Source organism: Lontra canadensis, unplaced genomic scaffold (assembly GCF_010015895.1).
Source record: "Lontra canadensis isolate GAN:19392208 unplaced genomic scaffold, GSC_riverotter_1.0 scaffold10, whole genome shotgun sequence".
Lineage (NCBI taxonomy): Eukaryota > Metazoa > Chordata > Mammalia > Carnivora > Mustelidae > Lontra > Lontra canadensis.
Window position 1 is genome coordinate 11,750,260 of NW_022631004.1, and position 18,063 is coordinate 11,768,322.

The 18,063-nt window shown below is 38.0% G+C and overlaps 1 protein-coding gene across 2 annotated transcripts in view; it reads left to right on the forward strand.

Moving 5' to 3' along the window:
* The window catches only part of ANAPC10 (anaphase promoting complex subunit 10), a 285,652-nt gene extending 273,676 nt beyond the window's left edge, over positions 1–11,976 (forward strand). Inside the window, exons 5-6 of one of the 2 annotated variants that reach the window (XM_032855610.1) lie at positions 9,429–9,576; positions 11,710–11,976. In XM_032855610.1, coding sequence (XP_032711501.1) covers positions 9,429–9,557 — 129 coding nt within the window. In that variant the 3' untranslated portion in view covers positions 9,558–9,576; positions 11,710–11,976. Of the gene's footprint in view, positions 1–9,428; positions 9,589–11,709 lie in introns of those variants that run through there. The other variant, XM_032855611.1, reaches the window with a different exon arrangement.
* The last annotated feature ends 6,087 nt before the right edge of the window (positions 11,977–18,063 follow it).

Consider the following 18,063-nt stretch of genomic DNA (forward strand, 5'->3'; position numbering starts at 1 on the left):
AGCGAAAATGAGGCCATAAGGTGAGCCCAAATCCAATATACCTGAGACATGGCTGAAAATTTTTTTTAATTAATTAATTAATTTTTAAAAATAAACATATAATATATTTTTATCCCCAGGGGTACAGGTCTGTGAATCACCAGGTTTACACATTTCACAACACTCATCATAGCACATACCCTCCCCAATGTCCATATCCCCACCACCCTCTCCCGTCCCTCCTCCCCCCAGCAACCCTCAGTCTATTTTTTGAGATTGAGTCTTTTATTGTTTGTCTCCCACCCAATCCCATCTTCTTTCATTTTTTCTTTTCCTACCCCCCAACCCCCCCACATTGCATCTCCACTTCCTCATATCAGGGAGATCCTATGATAGTTGTCTTTCTCCGATTGACTTATTTCGCTAAGCATAATACCCTCTAGTTCCATCCACGTTGTAGCAAATGGCAAGATTTCATTTCTTTTGATGGCTGCATAGTATTCCATTGTGTATATATACCACTTCTTCTTTATCCATTCATCTGTTGATGGACGTCTAGGTTCTTTCCATAGTTTGGCTATTGTGGACGTTGCTGCTATAAACATTCGGGTGCACGTGCCCCTTTGGAGCACCACATTTGTATCTTTAGGATATATACCCAGTAGTGCAATCACTGGGTCATAGGTTAGCTCTATTTTCAGTTTTTTGAGGAACCTCCACACTGTTTTCCAGAGCGGTTGCACCAGCTTGCATTCCCACCAACAGTGTAGGAGGGTTCCCCTTTCTCTGCATCCTCGCCAGCATCTGTCATTTCTTGACTTGTTAATTTTAGCCATTCTGACTGGTGTGAGGTGGTATCTCATTGTGGTTTTGATTTGTATTTCCCTGATGCCGAGTGATGTGGAGCATTTTTTCATGTGTCTGTTGGCCATCTGGATGTCTTCTTTGCAGAAATGTCTGTTCATGTCCTCTGCCCATTTCTTGATTGGATTATTTGTTCTTTGGGTGTTGAGTTTGCTAAGCTCTTTACAGATTTTGGATACTAGCCCTTTATCTGATATGTCGTTTGCAAATATCTTCTCCCATTCTGTCAGTTGTCTTTTGGTTTTGTGAACTGTTTCCTTTGCTGTGCAAAAGCTTTTGATCTTGATAAAATCCCAATAGTTCATTTTTGCCCTTGCTTCTGTTGTCTTTGGTGATGTTCCTAGGTAGAAGTTGCTGCGGTTGAGGTCAAAGAGGTTGCTGCCTGTGTTCTCCTCAAGGATTTTGATGGATTCCTTTCTCACATTGAGGTCCTTAATCCATTTTGAGTCTATTTTCGTGTGTGGTGTAAGGAAATAGTCCAATTTCATTTTTCTGCATGTGGCTGTCCAATTTTCTCAGCACCATTTGTTGAAGAGGAAAAAAGTTTCCATTTGACATTCCTTCCTGATTTGTCAAACCATAGAGTTGAGGGTCTATTTCTGGGCTCTCTATTCTGTTCCACTGATCTATCATCTATGATCTATTCTATCCATTGATCTATGTGTCTGTTTTTGTGCCAGTACCATACTGTCTTGATGATGACAGCTTTGTAATAGAGCTTGAAGTCCGGAATTGTGATGCCACCAACTTTGGCTTTCTTTTTCAATATTCCTTTGGCTATTCGAGGTCTTTTCTGGTTCCATATAAATTTTAGGATTGTTTGTTCCATTTCTTTGAAAAAAATGGATGGGATTTTGATAGGGATTACATTAAATGTGTAGATTGCTTTAGGTAGCATAGACATTTTCACAATATTTGTTCTTCCAATCCATGAGCAAAGAACATTTTTCCATTTCTTTGTGTCTTCCTCAATTTCTTTCATGAGTACTTTGTAGTTTTCTGAGTATAGATTCTTTGCCTCTTTGGTTAGGCTTATTCCTAGGTATCTTACGGTTTTGGGTGCAATTGTAAATGGTACTGACTCCTTAATTTCTCTTTCCTCTGGCTTGTTGTTAGTGTAAAGAAATGCAACTGATTTCTGTGCATTGACATATCCTGACACTTTACTGAATTCCTGTACAAGTTCTAGCAGTTTCAGAGTGGAGCCTTTTGGGTTTTCCACATGTAGTATCATCTGCAAAGAGTGATAGTTTGACTTCTTCTTTGCCGATTTGGATGCCTTTAATTTCTTTTTGTTGTCTGATTGCTGAGGCTAGGACTTCTAGTACTATGTTGAACAGCAGTGGTGATAACGGATATCCTTGCCGTGTTCCTGACCTTAGCGGAAAAGCTTTCAGTTTTTCTCCATTGAGAATGATATTTGCAGCGAGTTTTTCATAGATGGCTTTGATAATATTGAGGTATGTGCCCTCTGTCCCTACACTTTGAAGAGTTTTAATCAGGAAGGGTTGCTGCACTTTGTCAAATGCTTTTTCAGCATCTATTGAGAGTATCATATGGTGCTTATTGTTTCTTTTATTAATGTATTGTATCACATTGATTGATTTGTGGATGTTGAACCAACCTTGCAGCCCTGGAATAAATCCCATGTGGTCGTGGTGAATAATCCTTTTAATGTACTGTTGGATTGGCCAGTATTTTGTTGAGAATTTTCACATCTGTGTTCATCAAGGATATTGGTCTGTAATTCTCTTTTTTGATGGGATCCTTGTCTGGTTTTGGGATCAAGGTGATGCTGGCCTCATAAAATGAGTTTGGAAGTTTTCCTTCCATTTCTGTTTTTTGGAACAGTTTCAGGAGAATAGGAATTAATTCTTCTTTAAATGTTTGGTAGAATTCCCGTGGGAAGCCCGTCTGGCCCTGGACTTTTGTTTGTTTGGAGATTTTTGATGACTGTTTCAATCTCCTTACTGGTTATGGGTCTGTTCAGGTTTTCTATTTCTTCCTGGTTCAGTTGTGGTAGTTTATATGTCTCTAGAAATGTATCCATTTCTTCCAGATTGTCGAATTTGTTGGCGTAGAGTTGCTCATAGTATGTTCTTATAATTGTTTGTATTTCTTTGGTGTTGGTTGTGATCTCTCCTCTTTCATTCATGATTTTATTTATTTGGGTCCTTTCTCTTTTCTTTTTGACAAGTCTGGCCAGGGGTTTGTCAATCTTATTAATTATTTCAAAGAATCAGCTCCTTGTTTCGTTGATTTGTTCTATTGTGTTTTTTTGTTTCTATTTCATTGATTTCTGCTCTGATCTTTATGATTTCTCTTCTCCTGCTCAGTTTAGGCTTTCTTTGTTGTTCTTTCTCCAGCTCCTTTAGGTGTAGGGTTAGGTTTGAGACCTATCTTGTTTCTTGAGAAAGCCTTGTATTGCTATATATTTTCCTCTCAGGAGTGCCTTTGCTGTGTCCCACAGATTTTGAACCGTTATATTTTCATTATCATTTGTTTACATGAATTTTTCAATTCTTCTTTAATTTCCTGGTTGACCCATTCATTCTTTAGAAGGATGCTGTTTAGTCTCCATGTATGTGGGTTCTTTCCAACTTTCCTCTTGTGATTGAGTTCTAGCTTCAGAGCATTGTGGTCTGAAAATATGCAGGGAATGATCCCAATCTTTTGGTACTGGTTTGAGACCTGACTAGGACCCAGGATGTGATCTATTCTGGATAATGTTCCATGTGCGCTAGAGAAGAATGTGTATTCTGTTGCTTTGGGATGAAATGTTCTGAATATATCTGTGATGTCCATCTGGTCCAGTGTGTCATTTAAGGCCTTTATTTCCTTGCTGATCTTTTAGCTTGGATGATCTGTCCATTTCAGTGAGGGGAGTGTTAAAGTCCCCTACTATTATTGTACTATTGTCTATGTGTTTCTTTGATTTTGTAATTAATTGGTTTATATAGTTGGCTGCTCCCACATTAGGGGCATAGATACTTAAAATTGTTAGACCTTCTTGTTGGACAGACCCTTTGAGTATGATATAGTGTCCTTCCTCATCTCTTATTATAGTCTTTGGCTTAAAATCTAATGGATCTGATGTAAGGATTGCCACCCCTGCTTTCTTCTGATGTCCATTAGCATGGTAAATTGTTTTCCACCCCCTCACTTTAAATCTGGGGTGTCTTCGGGTCTAAAATGAGTTTCTTGTAGGCAGCGTATTGATGGGTTTTGTTTTTTTATCCATTCTGCTACCCTGTGTCTTTTGATTGGGGCATTTAGCCCATTAACATTCAGGGTAACTATTGAGAGATATGAATTTAGTGCCATTGTATTTCTTGTAAGGTGACTGTTACTGTATATTGTCTCTGTTTCTTTCTGATCTACTACTTTTAGGCTCTCTCTTTGCTTAGAGGACCCCTTTCAATATTTCCTGTAGAGCTGGCTTGGTGTTTGCAAATTCTTTCAGTTTTTGTTTGCCCTGGAAGATTTTTATCTCTCCTTCTATTTTCAATGATAGCCTAGCTGGATATAGTATTCTTGGCTGCATGTTTTTCTCGTTTAGTGCTCTGAATATATCATGCCAGCTCTTTCTGGCCTGCCAGGTCTCTGTGGATAGGTCCGCTCCCAATCTAATGTTTTTACCCTTGTATGTTACAGACTTCTTTTCCCAGGCTGCTTTCAGGATTTTCTCTTTGTCGCTAAGACTTGTAAATTTTACTATCAGGTGACGAGGTGTGGACTATTTTTATTGATTTTGAGGGGCATTTTTAGCATCTCCTGGATTTTGATGTTTGTTCCCTTTGCCATATTAGGGAAATTCTCTACAATAATTCTCTCCAATATATCTTCTGCTGCCCTCTCACTTTCTTCTTCTTCTGGAATCCCAATTATTCTAATGTTGTGTCATCTTATGGTGTCACTTATCTCTTGAATTCTCTCCTCATGGTCCAGTATTTGTTTGTCTCTCTTTTGCTCAGCTTCTTTATTCTCTGTCATTTGGTCTTCTATGTCACTAATTCTTTCTTCTGCCTCATTTATCCTAGCAGTAAGAGCTCCCATTTTTGATTACACCTCATTAATAGCTTTTTTAATTTCAACTTGGTTAGTTTTTAGTTCTTTTATTTCTCCAGAAAGGGCTTTTATCTCTCCGGAGTGGGTTTCTCTAATATCTTCTATGCCTTTTTCGAGCCTGGCTAGAACCTTGAGAATCGTCATTCTGAACTCTAGATCTGACATATTACCAATGTCTGTATTGATTAGGTCCCCAGCCTTCGGTACTGCCTCTTGTTCTTTTTTTTTTTTTTGTGGTGAGTTTTTCTGCCTTGTCATTCTGTCCAGATAAGATTTGCTTTCTCCTCCTCTGGAATTCCGCTATTCTCCTTGGTGAGTGAAGTTCGTCTTGGCTGGGTTTCTTATTGATCTTCTGGGGGAGGGGCCTGTTGTATTGATTCTCACTTTGCCCCAGGTGGAATTGCACCACCTTTACCAGGGGCCGGGCTAAGTAATCCCCTCGGGTTTGCTTTTGGGAGCTTTTGTTCCCTGAGTGCTTTCTGTAGAGTTCTGGAGGACGGGAATGAAAATGGCGGCCTCCCAGTCTCTGGCCCGTGGAGCCAAGAGCTCGGGGTCCTGCTCCTTAATGCGCCCTCAGAGAAAAGCGCCCAACCACCCCCGTCTCCCTGGCCTCTGGTTGTGCTTGGAGGAAAGCGCTCAATCGCTCTCACTTGGAGAAAAGCGTCCAGTCGCTTCCGTCTCCGTGGCCTCTGGCCGCGCTCCGAGCTCACCCAGCCTGTGACCGGTTCAAGGTAAGCCCAAGTTGAGAGCTCACTCCTCGGCTTCGTTGCTGTAGCCGGCTTCCCTGCTCTAATACCTGTGAGCTCTGCGACACTCAGACACCCCCGGTCCTTCTGTGACCCTGCGGGACCTGGGGTAACATTGACCCCGCGTGGGCTTCCCCCCTGTTTAGCCTCTGGAGTGATGTCGCACAGTGGAGCAGACTTTTAAAAGTCCCGATTTTATGCTCCGTTGCTCCGCCGCTTGCCAGGAGCAGGCCCCTCCCCTTGCGGTCTATCTTCCCATCACTTTGGGTTCACTTCTCCGCCGGTCCTACCTTTCAGAAAGTGACCGATTTTCTGTTTCTATAATTGTTGCCATTCTTCTCTTCAATTTCCCGTTGGATTTGTAGGTGTTCACAATGGTTAGATAAGCTATCTAGCTGATCTCCTGCTACCTGATGTCATTGCAGCCTGCTACTTCTCCGCCATCTTCTATTTCTCTATCTGGCTAAAATTTTTTAAACAAAAGATACAAGATCTCTGTGCTTATTTGTATGTTATGTATGTTATAGGTATGTGATATTTTTCTACCTGTGGATCATATTGGCGATATTAATTTGTGAAGAGTTCTATTTGATTTGCTTAAAGAAATATAAGTGCTTATGTAAATTAAATAAACAACTCCAAATATTTTTCAAGTTCACATGATCAGAGATAATCTTTGATAAATAAAAGTTCCTTTAAGTTGTTGGTTTAATATAAATAGGCATGTCTTCGGAGTTATCAGCATTAAATACAATGCTGATAAATAACTGATTCCACCTGGGTTTATTAGTCAAATAAATTCATGTCTCTCTGTTACAAAACTTGTTAGCAAGAAAATCCACTTGAGATGATGACTAACTTTGCCTAATTTCTCATAAAGTTTCTGTGAGTATTGTAAACATAATTGTTGGGAAGAAAGGATTAAGATAGATAAAAATGGGATAAGACTTTTTAGATGCCATAATTATGTTTTATGGTATGTGTACTTGAAAAAGTAGATTCCACATATCTTTTTGGTAACTTAAAGCTGTCAGGTTTTGCTAAGTTAAATTAAACATGGGAATTTCATTAAATATCTGGATCATTTTCCAAGGAAGATAAAACACTAAAACATTAATCACTGAACAGAGGTTTATCTACTTTTGGCTTCCTGTTGCAGAGAAACTAAAGATAAATTCAGGACTGTGAGTTAACCATGTCTTGTGCCACATTGAAAAATTTTACTTTTCTAAAGGGCATATGCTTCTAGATATCATAAAATATATTTATAAATCTGTTGGCCCACAATTGCTTACTTGTTAGTTTTCACTAGTAATTAAGGATTCTAAGAATTAATAATTCTAATTAATATATGTAAAAGTCAATTCATAGGAACAATAAGGAGGGAAAAAATGACTGTATAAGAGGAGGAGGCAAGGAAAGTAGGGTGTGTATTGTCAGTAAGAGAATAGTAAGTTGTAGAAAGTTTGTGAAAAAGAAATCTTTGAAAGGAATTTTAACGTGTCAAGCTGGCTAAGATTAAAATGAATTTATTTAAAAATTAGTTTTAATGTCAAAATACACTCATGCAAAATTATATTTTTTTCTCTGTTAAAAGGACATTTTCTTTTTTTTTTTTTTAAGATTTTATTTATTTATTTGACAGACAGAGATCACAAGTAGGCAGAGAGGCAGGCAGAGAGAGAGGTGGAGGCAGGCTCCCTGAGGAGCAGAGAGCCCGATGCGGGGCTCAATCCCAGGACCCTGGGATCATGACCTGAGCTGAAGGCAGAGGCTTAACCCCCTGAGCCACCCAGGCACCCCAGGACATTTTCTGAATCATTTGTCTGCTCTTAATAAGAAAGTGTAAGCAAAGTTTATTTACCTTTAATATAGTTTATCTAGCAAACAGAGATTCTATGTTTTGTCTTTATCAGGTCATTGATTACTTGGAAAGGCTTTATTTTCTATATTAAAAGAGCAAACAAACAATCCCCCACCAGATTCTTAAATACAGAAAATGAACTGGCGGTTGCCAGAGAGTAGGTGGGGGGAGTAGAGAGATGGGTGAAGAGGTGAAGGGGATGAAGAACACACTTCTTGTGATGAGCCTGAGTAACGCACAGAGTTGCTGAATCACTGTATTGTACACCTGAAACTACTATAGCACTGTATGTTAATTACACTTAAAAAGAACTAAGTCTTTTTGCAGTCACGTCACCTTCTACATTTGTCTTTGAAATCTTTTGTGCACTTGGGTTAAATGAATAATAAAATATTATTTTATAATTTTCTGTGATCCTACTTTGTCAACTGTGCAACACATTTTGATAGTTTTCCTAAACTTCCCCAAACCAAATCCCAAGTCTTTTAGACTGTGAACTAACTTGGGTTTTTTTCAGAGGATCCCTGGAATCTCAAAGGATTCATCCTCCTTCCTTATAAAAAGGGAGATGTTAAACTAATTAGGCTTATTTGATATGTTTAATTATATGGGAAAATTGTCAAATAAGAAGTAACGCTGAACTTTCTTTACCTTATGTTTTTATAGGCGTCTGTTAATGTAAGTGTCCCCTAAATTATATACAATTTCTAAAATTCTCAGCATGTCCTAAAATAATGTTATCAGTCATAATTTTAAAATGTGTGTTACAAAAATAAGAAAAGAATGTCTTTCACCATTTATAGGCTGTTACTATTTTATCAATGCTTTTACAAATGTATTTCATTTTGGAGTGCTTGAGTGGCTCAGTTCGTTGAGAGTTTGACTCTTGGTTTCCGCTCAGGTCATGATCTTATGCGTTGTGGGATCGAGCCCCAGATCCACTCTGAGTTAAGTGGGGAGTCTTCTTGAGGATTCTCTCCCTCTTCCCCTCCCCTCACACTCTCTTTTTCTCTCTCTCTCTAAAATAAAATAAATCTTAAAAAACAAAAAAAAAAAATGTGTTTCATTTTCAGAGAAATTCTTAGAAAGGACCCTGACAAGTTCTTTAGAATACAGTTCTCTGATAACTTCAGACCACTGAATTGAATTTAAGGAAACTTTTCTCAAACTCTCTGTGATTTATGGCAGTTTGGTAAAATATATCTTTGTGCGCCTATATGAAACAATGACTTTTTCCCACCATTGGCACTTTTTAAAAAATTTTAACATATAATATATTATTTGCTTCAGGTGTACAGGTCTGTGAATCATCAGTCCTACTCAATTCATAGCTATCGGATACCTCAAGAATTCAGAAACTCAATGACTACTCTTACTTTCATGGTAATATAACTATTTGCATCAGTCTGATAAGAACCTGTTCTTGCAAATGGGCAGCTGCCTTTTCCATGGCTAAAATTCTACTAGAAAGGATCATTCCCATGTGGAGAACCACCCCCAGCTTTTGAACTTCACAGTGACTGGGGAACCCACTCTATCGGCCAGGTACTTCAGCAAGTTTGTGTTATTTGGCCAGTTGTACAGCATTTTCACTGTGCTCACCACCTTCAGCCTTCAGTACTAACGTGCCAAGGGCATGATTACGACGTCATTCACACATCTGTAGAAACCCTTCAAATACCCTGGCTAAAAGCACCACCATTGGTTCTTCTGAATCTCAGATCTACTTCTTCTGGAACTCCGACCTCTAAGCTCTCCTCTTTTGAGATAACCACAGGGTGCCCAATGGACCCTACTTGAATCCACAACTGATAAAAAAGGTATAGTTTTAATATCATAAAGGCCAATTGCTTCTGTTGAAAATAACCATACTTCAGTAAAGCAGTCTTTCCAAAGTACACTCCCAGGAGACAAAAACATCAGACATCAAAATCTACAGCCTGAAGATTTCATCATTGGAAAAGATACCTGCAGAAAGACTCCCTCCAACCTCACTGAAAGGGACCTTACCAGGAATTGAAGCAGATGACAGCTGAGGCAGACCGCTTTCCCAAGGTGACTGAACCAAACTTGTGTACCTTTTTTTTTTTTTTTTTTTAGCTTTTTTTTTTTTTTTTCCCAGACCTCTATACCTTTTCCTTGCTGTTGCTTCTGACCTTATTTTCTCTTTCTTTAAGACAATACTTTTATTCACATTTCCCAGTCTATCACAAAAGAGGAAAGCCTTGGGGCACCTGGATGGCTCAGTTGATTGGGTGTCTGACTCTTGATCTCAACTCAGGTCTTGATCTCAAGGTTGTGAGTTCAAGCCTCATGTTGGGCTCCATGCTGGGTGTGGAGCCTGCTTAAAAAAAGAGAAAGAGAAGAAAAAACGGGGTAGGGGGAAGGACTTTCTGGCTGCTGGATCTGTCACCAGAGACTCCAGTCTGTTCATGATGTCAGAGTCCTCTTGGTCTTACCTGTAACAATCTCTCTTTAACTCTCTTGCCATCGTCAATTATACCTGCAAGATTATGAGTGTTAACTGTTGTCTTAGGATATTACAGCTAGGTGTTCCCATACCTTGTTTCAACCTCTCCCTAGTCATTACTGTCTAGCTCACTAAACACCTCCACTTTTGAAAACTGTAGGATATTTGGTTCCCCATGTTGTTTTCCTTATTTAAATATGATCTATCCCCCTGCACCCGTGCAAAGGCCTAACTCCTTTTTATAAGGGTTTTTAAAAAGATCTCTTTAAGAGTGGATGGTACCTCACAGAATGTCATCCCAATTCCTCTGACCCCTTGCTTAGAAGGTCGATCAGGATATTTCAGCTAATGGATCTTTCAACGACCAGACCTTAGCTGGGTCACCTGTACTCTACCTGGCTTCCTTTTGGTCTGTGGTAGATAGCATTTTCATGGGCATATGAATGTTTAGATAGCTGGTGAATTGGAGATCAGTGTTTATTAGGACATTTAACTGTCCTAATAATATCTGCTAATATCTGTAACAACTCAGAAACCTCCCATGGTCCTCCCATTGATCCACCACATTAAGCTTCTATGGCCATCTTAAACAGAAACTTCCAGGAGTCACACATAACTCTGGGTTTGCCCCAGTTGGGACAGCCTTCCTCCCTTGGGTCAGAGTAAGTGCCAATGAACATGTATGATTAAAAACCTCTCCCCAACGTTAAGGGAGCCAGCCGATTTCACAACCAAAGCAGTAGCATACTCAACATTGATCACTTGACTCATTGGCTAAGGTAGTTTTGGACAATCTTATAGCCCTTGATTACCTATTTGCTGAAGAAAGAGGCATTTGTGCAATAGCTAATACCACTTGTTATATCTGAATAAATGCCAGTAGTGGTAGAAACACAATTATATGAGATCAGGGAACAAGGGCACTGATAACAATAGATTTCACCCAACTCTCCATGATTCTTTGGTTTGTTCAGTTGGCTACTTTCAGGTCTTATAGTCATGGGGTAGAGCCATCATATAACTTGGATTTGTCATGTTACTTTTTTTTTTTTTAAAGATTTTATTTATTTATTTGACAGACAGAGATCACAAGCAGGCAGAGCAGCAGGTAGAGAGAGAGGGAAGCAGGCTCCCCGCCAAGCAGAGAGCCTGATGTGGGGCTCGATCCCCAGACCCTGAGATCATGACCTGAGCCAAAGGCAGAGGCTTAACCCACTAAGCCATCCAGGCATCCCTGTCATGTTACTTTTAATTCTGTTTTGCATAATTACTTTTAAACTTTGTACCTGTTGCCTGTCAAATCTCTGCAGAAGTGACACACTAAAAATAGAATGATGTTAGCTCAGTGTTTTGAGATAATTTCCAGTGCTTACAGTCTAGACAAGATATGAACTTAAGTGTGGAAAATACATAAGAGCCCCTCCTTCTACCTTCATTGTTGTTCAAATGTGGCTTCTATGGTTTCCATCTCCACCTGCTTTCTCTGTAGTGTGGGACATAACTCTCAGGAAAGGTCCTTCCTGGCACCAAAATACATAGACAGACAAAAACATTTAATAAATAAAGAACAAGATACTTGAGCACTGATGCATTTGAGGGAAGACCTAGATCCAAAGGGGCAAATGTGAAAATAAACCTAATTCAAAGGCAAGTCAGGAAACAAGGAAGAGAGTTCTCACTCATGTACCACTTATTACAGCTTACTTTACATTCCCCAGCAAGAAGAAACTTACTTTGCATACTCCAGCAGAAAGAAGGAAGATTTTCTTCTGGCCTAGCAACAACTCAGCCAATGAGAAGCCACCATAACCCCGAATTCTTCTGTCCTCCAATAGACTTTTGTTCAAAACAATCCCTCCCTACTCCCTTCTTTCCCACAAGCCCCACTCCTTTGTTCTTTGGACTTGTCTTTGTTCATCATATTTTGCATGTCCCAAATTGTATTTCCTCTGCTATTCTCAAATAAACTAATTTTTACTAGTTAAGTAACTGGCTATTTTATTCTTAAGGCTGACACTTCTGTATCATGAATTGTTCACTTTTTAGATGATCTCTATTAGGCATTTATGCCCTGTCTCTCACTAGAATATGATATCTATCTGTCAGGTAGGGTGCCTATAGCAGTCTTCTTGAGAATACAGTTCGTGAAGAGAGAATAATGTTTCTGACAGATTCTGACAGTAAAATCAGACAATAAGCATCCTGGAGGGAATGGTAACCTCCCTGTAACAGTGTACTTCTTGTACACAAAGCAAATGATGGCCAGAGATTAGATAGTGTGGTAGAAATTTAGAGAGAGAGCTGTGGGAAGCATGAAAGGACTAAAAAATGAACCAAGTACTTTGATTCCAAGAATACATCAGAGAAAACAACAAAGACCCACAGAAAGTAGGAGAAGAGGCTGAGAGACTAGAAGAAAATAAGTAAGAGTGTCTTTTCTAGTTAATGAAATTAATGAAATGGGGTAGTCAACAGACTTCTAAGATTTGCCAATTTCAGATCTGCAATCTACATGAATCCTGGGTTTAATAATATCTAGTAGCAATACGGGTTAGAGCTGGATGGAACCTAAGTCTCTCATTTTATGCATAAAGAAACTGAGTCGTGGTGCAGTGAGAGACTTATGCAGTGTTACCTGTCTAAATAATTAGTGACACAGCCCAGGATCCACATCTCACATCCCTAGCCAGGGTTGCTGCCAATCCACCTGGCATGTATGATTTTTAGTAGCTATAGATCATAGAACACAGTGCTATGATAATATAAATTGTTTTACATCAAGCACATGGATTTTGCATCAAGTAGTTTTAATTATAAGGCTATAAATATGTCAAAAGCATCTGACAACATCTTATTAAATTACAAGAGTGAGTTCAAGTAGTTTCTGATGTGGCATGTTCCCAAGAAGAATGAATTTCATAGGCAGGAGTTACCCAGGCCTCTCCCTTCCTCTTCCTGCCCCCTCTTTTCCTTTTTTAAATTCTGTTTGTATTAAGCATTGAAAATATTGCATAGAAATCAAACATAAATCAGATTATGGAAATGCAAAAGAAATACTTCATCCAAGTTGTTTTTCTTCCTTTTATCTTCTAATTTCTTCAAATTATGGTAGGATTTAATATCTAGAGGGAATTGTTTGGGACTCCAATAGGAAAAACTGAGGTTTTTTTCTGATGAAATACTAAGTGTAGCTGCTATTTTAAGTTGTACTTCATTTGGAAATGGTACATAAGTCTACAAAAATCTTAAAAAAAAAAGAGTGAAAAGAAGTAAGTTCAAGGAACTATCTCTTATGTTAGTAGACTCCTAGACAAAACTTGAAGCTGATAGTTTGTTTTGTTTTGTCTCACCCTCCCCCTTTTTTAAGAAGCTCAAGTACATATGTGAAGTATGACAATTCTTTTTTTTTTTTTAAGTATGACAATTCTTAATGACAACTGTGAGAGTAATGGCCTATTCCATTGGTAGCTGCTTGAATAATTTAAGGGTTTGTATCAGGTTTAGAGGAAGGATTTCTCTGATTACGTCTTCCTGTGATCACATTGGGATTCAAGGCAATGATTTCTGAATGTGTTCTCCTACAGGAGATCTTATCATGTCACTGTGTAATTCCACTATGTTATTTCCCCTCATCTGTGTCTGAAGCACTCTTATGAACACATGTATCAGGTTCTAAAAAAGGAAGACAGAAACCATTTCAAGTATTCACAACAAAGGGAATTTAATGCAGGGGTTATTGATTACCTTGGTGATGGCAGAGTTCAGAAGCCAATCAAGGGAAAGGGAAGGAACCCAGAGAAATTAGCAACAGCAAGAAACACTCTAGTCTCTAGGCTATTACCTATATATGATTATTATTTTCCTTATGGCAATTACGTAGGAACTGCTCTAGGTCTGTCAGGGATTATGAGAGTAGAAGATATTCTCAGGAGACTTCTAATCTGGTTGGGAAGGACAGCCATGGACAGGAAACACCGGGTGAGTGAGGGCTAAGTGGTGGCGACACATGCTAAGAACCAGAAGGGCAGTGCCTGCGGAAAACAGAACTCGGGGGCTTCCCAGGCCACTGCAAAATGAACTAAAGAATACTTTTCATGGGGTGATTTTTACGTAACTTAAAACTTTTAGAGACTAATCGGACCCTCAGGGAGTATCTTTGAATAAGTACCTTATAACACTGTTTATTCTTTTAGAAATAATCATGTCTTATGGAGAAAGAGCTTTTCCTCTCAATGGGTCAAAGAGATGTATTTATTCAGGAAGAAAGGAGACCCAGGTGAAATCGTTTTGCTCTTCTAAAGAATATTGGCAGATTTAAAATTTATGTTCGCAAAACAGCATATCTGACCATATACAAAGACTCTTGCTAAGGTCCACCGAAAGCAACACGGCAAGGTCAACAAAGTTTTGGGGGTATCTGCAATCACCTTTTCTCATGTCCCACCCTTTCTACATGCTTTTTCGTTTCAATGTGGGCACTCAGCACTTTCAGGTGCTCTTGTACATTTTCCCTTAGTGAGTCTTACTGGACTAAAAGGATCAGATTTAAGTCATTTACAACATAGGATACATCTAAATCACCATAACATCCTATGGCCTTCCAGGATATATATATGCAATAACCGATCCTTAATGTTGGCATGTACTTTGGGGAATAAAGTTTTAAAATTAGAACATGAAAAATGGCAAAAGGCAAGGATATTTTGAGGAAGTAGTTTGGGTACAGAATATTTAAAAATAAGCATTTATATCATCAGTATGAGTATTTAGGAAAAACTTTTAAATACTAAAAAAAGAATTTTAGAATAGCACATTACATCAGGTCTTAAGATAAAGTTTAATACATTTGATCATGTTAAAGGACACAAACACAGCCAATCTAACCAATTTTCAGGCATGCATTTACATAAATATATTAAATTAAGAAAAGAAATTGTACACTTAAACATCCTTTTCACCTAAAAATCATTAAATCCACAGATCAACAATAAAAACCAATTCTCTGCATTTACCACTTCAAGATACAATTGTTCTATTTTAAAGATAACACAAATACACTTGTTAGAATTTATATGCATTATACATATATTATATATTACATAGATAGTGTGTATACATATGTAGTGTTTGTACAGATAGATAAATATATATACATGGGTGTGTGCACACGTACAGATACACACAAATGTACTTCAGGCCATCTTTACTATTCTTGCTGGATTCTAAAGTTGAGCTGAATTGGAGCTGGTTGGGTTTGATTATTGTCTTTTGCTTCAAACAAGTTCATCATACCCACTGGGTTCACAATCCCCCACAGTAAACGTCCTTGCCTTTTCTGTAGCACATAACCATGCTAGGCACTTCAATAAATATTTGTGGAATTAATAAATGGAAGGATAGCTAAATAATAGAGGATTGATCCAAGAAAACCACATGTTATAATAACTGGGTTAAATAAATCAGATTAAATCAAATTTAGAAGGATTATTTGAGTCCATGGTTTTGGTTGTTTCTCTTCAGATGAACATTTATAGAAATCCCAGCTAATACGTGTATTAACTGTGCTCCCTCAAACATGTACCTGCTTTCACTACTGGTTCCTACAGCTTTCTACCTCTTAACAGAAGTTCAAACAAGGGTTTGTTCTGGTATCTTCTGTGAATAAGGTTATGGACAAATTGTCCCATTTGTCCACAACCCAGAGGAAAATGAACAGCTGGGAAAACTAAAACATGTTGGAAGAATGATAAAGTTAACTATTCTTTAAAACTGGACAAAGTTAATCCCAGGTAAAGCCAGGAAAGACACAGGAGTTTCTTTGCAGATTTCTTTTATGCTTATTGATGGTAATAATTTGATAATTTTTTCACTTGAATTAGAAGGGTTTCTTTCAAATTAATAGTCTTCTTTAACATGTTCTAGGGAATCAAGCACCCCAAATTCCATAGTACATTTTTATCATTTACCTTGCTACTACATGGTTCTTGGTGCAAAAATGTCCTGTGAATATGAGAGATGGAAAATACTTGACTTCCCATAAGGCTGTCAATTCAATTTCTCAATAGTGCTATGGAAAGAATGTATTAGTAGTATTAGGCTCTACTATATGAAATCTTCATTTATTCTAGGAAAGACATGTCTCAGATTTTAAGAATGAGGTAAAGAGAGATCCAACATACTTATTAGACAAAGGATACACCAAACCTGACAACACATTATTTGTGTAAATGGAAACTATTGGCTAGTTGTTTTTTAGTATAAAAGGAAATGTACAGCAATTAGCCTCTAACTGTGAAGAAAAGCTTATTTTAAATTTATCCCTTATGAATTTCCCATCACTGTTAATGTTCTGCTTTTTCAATCCTATGTGCTAAAATGTGCTTTTTTAACTTAAAATATTATAGTCAATTGAGGTAACAAACAATTGTTAATTTGCATGTATATATATACATGTATTTTGATTTTAAGTACTATATAATCGACACATGCAAAAAAATATTCCAACTGAAACTTGATGTCTGACTTTGTGATATATAATGGCATGTAACTTTAGAATTCACATTGAATTGTTATCTTTTTTTTTTTTTTTTTTTTTTGTAAGTCAGTGTGTAGTCTTGCAAGGAAATAAAAAAGCAGTAACAAATTTTAGGCCTAAGGCTTTATGTTAATGTGAGCCATCCATTATTTATTTTTTATTTTTGCAACCTACTTATCTATGACCTTCACAAAAGAAAGCAAGGTAAGTGATGGGTGTCCCCTGGGCTCATATGTAACTGGAGATTTTAAGAAAGTGCCGATTTGATAAAGGAATACATCTCTTAATGACAGCTAGGGAAACTACTGCTGTGATTGACAACAATACAGCACGACAACCCTTATCCTCTCTTGAATACAGCTTACTCTCCTATACAGCTATTTTAAAGCAATTTCCAAAACTTACGAGAAGATATTTAAGAGAAAGAAGTGTTGACGTTGTCTAGGATTAGTGTTTGGCAGATCTTGTGGTCATGTTTTTAGTATTTTTAATATTGCAATGCTTCTGTTCTTAGGTTTCTACCTTCTTTGACTTCATTAATTACTGGAGGCGTGACTAATTTGGGTTAGTGTGATGAAGAGAAAGAATGTAAGATAGTAAACATTTCTTCAGGATATTCTAAAAAGGAACTTCCTGAAAGTATTGCCAGCATTCATAATAAGGGGCCCACTAACTTCCTACAGGTGACACAGAAATATGTACGTTTTGGGGGCATGAGACTTTGGTCTGATTTCTCTGCCAGTCCAAGTCTCATCCCAGAGGTGGGCAAAGAAGAGATCTGGAATAATCCTTCGCAAAACAGACTCTGTAGAGATGGTCATGCCTGAATAGGAAATAGCTACTAACTTCTCCTACTGTTAGCTCAAGCTCTTGCCTGGGATATTTGTGTTTTCCTGTTTGTGAATGACGGAAACAAGGTGAACTGGAGTATCCAGGCTGGTAGTCATTTAGGCGTTTGGTTATTTCTCTCCCTAACTGTAATAGATCAATCTAGTATATTCATATTTGTCTACTGTTCATGATACAGTGTCTGAGCAAATGTGACAGTGGGAGAGGGTATTTTTTAAGGAAAATAGAAAAAAGGTCATAGGCAGGAAAATCAATAGCAACCTACCCCAGGACATCTTCATTATGGGTGCACTGAGGACATATCGGTCAAATCCAAAAGAAATGGGAGGGAAGGAAGAGGTTAACGGAAGAAGAACATATAGGAGGTGGGTGGGAGAAGAGAGAGAGAGAGAGGCAGGGGTGGGGGTAGAGAAAAATACTATAGGTACACTTTATAGAGATGTCAGAACTGTAATTTATCGATCAGTCAACTACATCTGCCTGTGGTATACCTTATTTTCCACTTAAAATTTTGGGTTTGACTTCTCTTTTCTGTTTCAAAGTTAAGAATGTTAGAGTAATAATTAAGTTTAAGTTAATGATACTTTAAAAGACCCTAGATACAGCATCTAACCTTGTGTCTTTCACCTGGTAAGCTTGTTATACAGTTTACGATGGAGAGATAAAAGCAATATCAAAAGAAACATAT